At 38.6% G+C, this 7,876-nt stretch overlaps 2 protein-coding genes across 2 annotated transcripts in view; one reads left to right on the top strand and one right to left on the bottom strand.

Annotated features, from left to right (window-relative positions):
- LOC109541626 overlaps positions 1–610 on the top strand; it is a gene marked incomplete in the record, with an annotated part of 10,830 nt that extends 10,220 nt beyond the window's left edge. The window contains 3 exon segments of the mRNA XM_048660590.1: positions 3–135; positions 190–307; positions 368–610. Coding sequence (XP_048516547.1) covers positions 3–135; positions 190–307; positions 368–566 — 450 coding nt within the window.
- Positions 611–1,693: 1,083 nt separating this feature from the next.
- LOC109541627 (endothelin-converting enzyme 2) lies at positions 1,694–5,554 on the bottom strand. Its single transcript, XM_048669580.1, has 16 exons — positions 5,296–5,554; positions 5,179–5,248; positions 5,030–5,124; positions 4,675–4,974; positions 4,356–4,605; positions 4,039–4,276; positions 3,735–3,979; positions 3,518–3,676; positions 3,322–3,418; positions 3,096–3,272; positions 2,885–3,044; positions 2,778–2,826; positions 2,608–2,675; positions 2,280–2,410; positions 2,062–2,226; positions 1,694–2,010 (listed from the first exon to the last, which is right to left on the bottom strand). The coding sequence occupies exons 1-16, from the start codon at positions 5,354–5,356 to the stop codon at positions 1,831–1,833; spliced, it is 2,445 nt and encodes an 814-aa protein (XP_048525537.1). The 5' UTR covers positions 5,357–5,554; the 3' UTR covers positions 1,694–1,830.
- Positions 5,555–7,876: the final 2,322 nt, after the last annotated feature.

The following is a 7,876-nucleotide window of genomic DNA, read 5'->3' as shown; positions in this document are numbered from 1 at the left end:
AGTTTGTGTCTGCCGATCAATTCAACCGGCCAATCAGAAAGGCGGCCAGTTTGATGGCCAATTACACCACCGTTTACTTCTATGAGTTTGGGTATCAGGGAACGGTTTCAGCAGATGGAGATCGAGAGTACGAAGGCAAGTTGAGTGATTTGAAATGTTTTCAGTTGCTAACATCAAATAATCTTGCAGGTACTGGCCATGCAGAAGACCTCAGCTACTACTTTGTGGCTGATTCCAACTATACAGCAACTGACCTGAAAGTGTCGGAGACGATGGTTCTTTTGTGGTCAAACTTTGCAAAATATGGGTATGAACCCGAAGAGCGTTGAGTGGCAATCAGAAATTGGCCATTTTTTGGTGCTTTCAGAAATCCTACTCCTGAAGAAGACGAAAAGTTCAACAACACCATATGGGAGCCGATCGATTCCACTGACTCTGATCTGATCTATCTTTCCTTCAACGAGTCCATCGTGATGGCCACCAACCCGAAACAGGCTGATTGGGAGTATTATGAGCGAGTGTATGCCAAGTATGGGGACGATTCCGATGAAATTACGACTTATTAGATAAGGCAATAATGTTTAGTTAATAAAAGCTATTTTTTAACTCATTCCTTCGTAAAGTTTAAAAATTCAGTAACTGCTAAATTGGGTAACGTAAGAAGTCAAAATTGGGAGAAGAACTTTATGGAAATCCCCTCAAATGAGCTTCAGAACTGATCTTGCGCAGCCTTTTAAAGCCAATACTTGGAAGAATAAAAAAAGCCCAGCTAAGAGACCAATTCTCAGGCAACAGTGTCTTCAGATCCTAACATGTGATCAAATTTGACCACTTTTGTCCCAACTTGTAACTCTTGCGGTTTAGAAGATGGCTAGAGAGTGGCTTCGAGTCAAAGTAGTAAAACAAAATGATTCCTGGGAAAAAATATACCCACTTAAACCAACTTACCAGTTGAGGTCAAAAGTTTACGGCTGTGGATATGTAGACAGCGTCAAATGTCTAATTTTTCAGTTTTTGTTGGACTACGGAGCTGAATGTTTTAACTAAATTTGTTATACAGGCGTTCTTAGGCATCAAAAATGCAAACATCTTATCGGATTTTGAAAACTCGTCGGAAACCCACAGGAACTGGGATTTCTCAGAACAGAGGAAGGATTTTTCACTCCTAATCAAGAGAAAGACGCTCTGGTTCGTGCTGGAGAAAATCGAGAAATAAGCGCAAGTCGAATATAAACTGCAACTAACGTAAACTGGTCTTCAGTTTACTTTAACTATAGTTTTATGCCACTACAGAATTTAATAGAGGACAATCTACCAGAAAAAGTGCAATTTGCTCATGTTCTTCGTCTCCAAAGCACGGTTTTGACCATCTTTTGAAGCAACTTTTGCCGATGAAAATACATTTTAAAGAAAATTTGTTTATAATATTAGAAACAATCATTCACGGAATGTTGCAAACCCTCATTCAGTAGGTAACTGAGTATCATTTCCAACATGAGTATAAAATTAATGTGTGGTGCGGATTAATGGATTTCTTATGGTCAAGATCCCCTGTTAGGAAATTTCCTTATAACGTTCAGCTCAGTTCAAAGTTGAATAACTAAAAACTGAAATGGAAATGTAAGTTTGAGGCCCTATATCCACAACCGTCAACTTTTTTATTATTTTCATTCTAGAAACTAAAACTCCATGCTTCTCTCAGCATAAATATATTAACCTACATTTCTATTAAGTCAAAGGCAAAAACATTATCACTCGTGTCTCACTCTTGAAAATGTGATTTAAATGTACAAATATCACTTTTTTAAAAATGTGCCATTAAACAGCGCTTCACCAGATTCGACACTTTTTCCTCTCTGGGTTCATTTTGCTGTTCTTCGGACACTGGAAAGCCTTCGCAAAGTCCAAGGAGTTCTGTAGAGTCCCAACCACTCTAACCGAGTTAGGACAATGCTCATCGTGCTCCAGCTGAACTTTCAGGTCTTCCATTGACAAAGTCTCGCACCAAATCTATAAATCATCAATTCATTCAATTCAATTGGTCTGCTTGGGTTTCCTTACACTTCCGTAAGCAATAAAAAACATCTGATCGCTGGAATATTGCTCAAACCCTGGCAGTTTCGGCTCATCTCCGTTTTTCTGAATATATCGCTGGTAGGCTGTGTAGGCCTGGTTGAGGCCTCCATTGTCTGCCAGATTTTCTCCCAGTGTCATTTTCCCTTTCACCTGAAAATTACACGATTCAATGTGCATTTCGCCAAAAAACCAGCAGCTTTTACGTGTCCGGCAATGCCCTTTAGGGTATAGTTGTCGTATTGGTTAACAAAGCATTTGGTCATTTCCTCGAAGGTTTCTATAGTCTTATTGGACCACCACTGGATATAGTTGCCGTATTTGTCCATCTTCCTGCCTGGAGAGTAATAAATTAGAGAAGAGCGGGTTTTAAATACATACATATAATAATAGGAATATGGGCTAGTAATCATTTTCCTATTCAAATGTTTATTGCCTGCGTTTTATCTATTTTAAATGAGAAAAGTTCAGTCAGTTTTTCAACATACACCCAATTTTTTCGATTGACTGTCTATATTTCTTAAGGTCACATACCGGCATTATCAAATCCATGGGTGAACTCGTGGCCTAAAATAGCTCCAATCGATCCATAGTTCAACACCCTGGAAAAAACTAGCCATTAATATTTAAACATTCGGTTGAAAATGGGGTTGTTTATTCGGACTATTTACGATTCCCCCAATATTAGTTTAACGACTACTTACTCTAATCCCAGGTCGTAAAGGGGAAAATTCAGAATTGCCATTGGTATATCTAGAAGCCAAAAAGAAACAGTTTAAGACTAGTTGGGGGGTTTTGTTAATATCATTACTTATGGCGTTATCCTGAAATGAATTGTAGGCATTCACTACTGTCGCTTCAGTGCTCCAATCCCGAGGATTTGGTAGACGCAAAGAAGTCAGTGTTTCTATTGAATATTGCATGATAATGCTGACCATGTTGCTCAAGTACGTGGTCTCATTAATTTCCAGCTAAAAATCATTTTTAGCGCCAAAATAATTCTACTTTTAATCCGCTTTTACCCCCCAGTACTTTCTGTCCAAGGCCCCTTCTTGGAACAACCAATCAGGATATCCAATGAAGCTGAGCATTTCTTCGCTCTTTTCTAAAGTGACTTTTTTGGTATCAGCGTCCATCCACCTTATGCCTCGGACATGGTCAATAAATGCAACCTTGATATCGCTTATCATTTTTTCCACCTAAATCTAATCCATTAGAAGCAGTTAGGCTACACGAAAATCCACTTACTTTGGGCTTGGTTTTGTTAGCAAACGTTTTATCAGCCACAGCATAGCTTACAGCCCATCCCATGTACTTGTTAACAAGATCACAGCAATCTAATGATCTGAAAGTGTCTAATGATGGTTAATTGAGATTTACTGGTTTTATTACCATTTTCATTTTGATTCTGGCGAAAGCTTCTGAGCCGACGTTCGTCACCTACCTCGACCGGGTGTAAAGCGGATCATCTTCTGATCCGCTACTAGCATAAAATATGGCTGTCTGCTTCACAATATAAGAAGTTAGATCAGAAGAAGTGTTTATGATCATTGCATATACTGCAGACCACCACATGTAGAGCTCAATGTGCATTTGGGGCTCACTGAAGCCAACAAAGTCAAACTGAAGAGGACACTGGATATTTCAAATTAATCTCTCACCTGGAGACATAGTCCAAAACATTCCACAAATAGCCCAGCTCGGTTTCGGTAATGAGAAACGCATCAGAATGAGGATCAATTGTAACATTGGTGGTCTCGAATAAGCTGCTGATGTAGTTGATCCAGAAATCGGGCATGGGCTTTCTTACGTTGGAATCTGTGAGATTTTGAAGCTTCTGAAATGAAATTCTGCGAGTTTCATCCTCTCCATAATCTCCTTCTGGGAGCGTGAAGTTTTCCTGCAGCTAAACGTTGAAAAAGCAGCAATGTGAAGGTTTCTTTGGACAGGAGTTTTAAGCCTTACGTTGTCCATGTAGGCAGTGATATTGTTGATGATGTCAGCGGCCTTTTGAAGGTCGTTTTCTTCCGCCACTTCCTGACTGGTGTTTCCCATTATGTACTTGGTGACGTGTTTGAAAATGTCGCTGCGGATTTTTCTTCGTAGTGCCTCACGCGCGTCCCCTGATTCCTCGTCTTCCATTGGCTCCAAAGCGGATCTAGCCTTTCTTTGCTTGCTGAGCCAACGATTGTTCTTTAAGGGACTAAATCAATTATATTAAGTAAGAGCAATGTTCATTTGTCATCCGGATCTCCTCCAAGCAAAATAAGACTGCAACTTGCCTTGGCAAAGGACAACTTTGGTACAACACTCCCATGTACATAACGTTCTCATTTCTCCGGTAGAGGTTGGGTTGTACTGTGAAGCCAATGAACACGTCCATGGCAAGAACAAGTTTCAGCAGAATCTCCGACTTTATCCAGTCGAACTGGCCGGATGAAGGAGTTTGATTGAAGAAGCTGGGAACCAGAGGTAAATTGGTCAGCGATAGCACGTCGTAGAGAGGGTTCAAGCCCAGATGGTCTAAGGCATCTGTTCAAAAAAAACATACAGTTTGGCAGAGAATATCCGCAAATTAACCGCTAAAGTGATCAGGAGTACCTGTGGCCAGGCAGGATTCATAAAGCTTCTTGGCCTGAGCCACAGCAGTCGGTTCTCCGTCTTTAACGCCTTCCCCCAGCACCTCCATGGCCTCAATGGCAATTTTCTCCGTTACAGTAGTGAAAGTGGAAAAGCCGGAGTACCACCCATGGTTGGGATGCCCTTGCGACCATTTTCCACAGCAGAACTGATAGAAATCATCGCAAGGGTCCGCGCTAAAGTTAATCGAATATTTGAAATTGGCCGCAGAACGAATGCATTCTGAGCTGGTGCAGATTGACGGTGGATTCCATTTGGAACCTGCGGACATCGTGTGATAGTGAGTGAGTGAACTTTTACTTCCAAATCTACTCACGGGAAGTTAGAATGATGATTAAAACTAGCAGAAGGAGAATGGCCAAAGCAGCAAGCAGGAAGGTGGATCTTCGATAGTACAGCAGCTTTTTCGAGCTGGAATCCAGAAAAAAATAGACGTTGCTCTATCCAGTTAGACCACAGGCTTACGGTTTAAATCGCGAATTGATTTCGACGAGAAAATCGTTGACATTTGCCTGCTTTGTCCCAGCGCTGCCCCCTGAAAGTTCATCAATAAAGGAGGTTCTCGATTGTTCAACCACTTACTGGAAATGGTGAAAGCATGGCCGTTGTTTTCACTTTCAGGCACGTATCCCAGATTGTCCATTATCTCCACTTCAATAGCCGAAATCACTTTGACACGTATTTTTTAAGCAGGTGTTTTATCTCAACTAATAGACAACCACGACTAGCTAATCGGCCGGTAAATGATGGGAAATCGAGAACTTTTCCGCCGCGTCTACCCCATTCCAATGGAACTTCGTTCACCCGATGGAAATTCCGACCGAATGGAAATTCAATTGTTTGTGTCTTATAGAATCGTCGGCGTCCTTCATGTGTGGACGTTGAGGAGTTTTCGTCGGTCACCTGCGCTTTTTCTTCCCGATTTTTTAATGGCAAAAAAGTATTATGAGGTTAACAGTGTTTCTATTGGATTTATGTCTCTGGGTTCTTTCAGTTGCTAGTTATGGTAATGTGACCTCAAAGGCGTCATTTTATTTGCGCTAAACTGGAAAAACTCTTACAAGGATCAACAAGGATCGATCAACCGGCATAATCGATGATCTGAATTAATAATGCAAACGATGCCCATGTGCAGGAAACTAATGGCTATTGTAGTTAATTCGGACACATTGTGGACATGAACAGTTGATTAGTATGTGGCATTCGCACAGCCTTTACCGACTAACCCACCCATAATAGGTGTGACGGAAAATTAGATACCGGTGGTTTAATAAGATGTGACAGCAACTGAAGCTGAACAGAGGACTTTTGCATTTTCAATTACTTTTTTAGTGTTGATAAATTGATAAATAATCAGGCATTTCGGCAGTTTTGAGTTGTTGCACTGACTTTTAATCAAGTCACATTATACAAAGCAAACGCTGCCTACATTTGCAAGGTGCTCCAAATGTTTTTTTTTGGACACCTCATATATATTTTTAGAAAATTATGGAGTTTTCTTGTTATGGATGATGTTTCGGAAATCTTCCGCTACGCGAGCTGACGTTCGATGGTGTTGATACAATAGTGCTCTGAAAAATGATACAAAGGCTGATTCTTTTTACATTTGATGCAAACTTGACTTATTTCTGCAGTAGGTAATTACATTTTATAGAAGGATTTTTATCGGGTAAATCCATTGCAAATGCATATTTTCCAATTTTCTTTCTGAACATCCATCATTATTTTCTTATTTTCAGAGTTTAATTGTTGAAAAAAATTGTGAAAAAAGTATCGATTGGCTTATCGCAAAGCTTTCAGCAGCTGTAAAATATATTTTGTGAACTTTCAGAAGATCTTCTGCAGTTGCACAGTGAATCCTTAAATATCGTTGTTTATATAGGAATTGTTTGCTAAATCAAGGAGTTATTGATTGGCAGATTTTCCAAAAAGTGTTCCACCTCATGATTTTATGGAAATTTTTCATAACAATTTCCACAAAATAATTGAAAACTTAGGAATCAAAGACGGATAGTTGCGCCGCTTTCTATTTGAAATAGTCTATGTTCTATAAACAGAAAAGATCTCAAAAAAGTATAATTTCTCTATTTTCAAATTTCAGTTATTCTTCAAGCATGTTCTAAGCAACGATTTACTAAAAAACACTTAATTATTTCTAAAAACGAAATTAGGTAGAAAGTCGGGGTTCTGCTAATCTACAGGGTGTTTTTTTAGTGCGAGAGCGTCCCTTATTTCCGTTGGTAATTTTTTTTATATGATACAGACTAGTGACTCAGAAAAGCGAGGCAAGAAGTCCATCAAATTTTGACACTTATTTATTGAATTCCATACTTACACCATGTAATATGTAACAACTTTTTGAAATTTTTAAATTAAATAAATTATACTTTAAAAACGGTTGATTTCACAGCTTAAAGTGTAAATGCAAATTTGTAACTTTTTAAATTGTCTATCTAATGATGTATTAATATACAGGTACTTCCATTTGAAAACCAAAAGTTATATTGCGTTAAAAAGTTGTCGATTTAAGTCAACATTGTTAACACCCTGTACAATATTGTACATTGTATTGATATTTTGGTTCAATAGAATTCTTAACAGGTTTGTGGCGATTGGAAAGACGTATATTTTTGTCTCTTTAACTGCTTTTTTTGCTTCCACAATGAATTTTAAGATACCATGTTTTTAAGGTAAAATTTTATTAAAATGGCGATAATTTGCCAACGTCGTAAGTAAGAAAAAAACAATTTACGATGCATATGCAGCGTTTGAAGCTGTATTTCATGAACTAATAAAAAATGGGTAGTTCTATTTTTAACAAAATAGACTTTGATCTTGCCTCGCTTTCCTGGGGCACTCTGTACCATATAAAATATTTTTAAAATGTGCGCACTTTGTGAGTCAACAACTTTTATATGAAACTATTTTTCTAAAGTTTAACACCAACGGAAATAATGGACTCCATCGCACGCAAGTGCTCCAAGCATCGCATGTAAGTTCAGCTGTATGAGCCGAGGAAGCTTCAAGAAATTTTGCTAATTCAAACATGTCTAGAAATATTGCTAACTTAAACCATGTTTTCAATGAATTTCCTGAAAATTTGCACGAAACAATTAAATAAAAATTTTAAAAACCTTAAAGGTCTTAAAAACCAATAAAGATG

The sequence above is a fragment of the Dendroctonus ponderosae genome, unplaced genomic scaffold (genome assembly GCF_020466585.1).
Source record: "Dendroctonus ponderosae isolate FM_Combo_2020 unplaced genomic scaffold, Dpon_F_20191213v2 Dpon_F_20191213_1, whole genome shotgun sequence".
Lineage (NCBI taxonomy): Eukaryota > Metazoa > Arthropoda > Insecta > Coleoptera > Curculionidae > Dendroctonus > Dendroctonus ponderosae.
The sequence above is the reverse complement of the archived record's forward strand: the minus strand, read 5'-3'. Positions and strand labels throughout refer to the sequence as shown.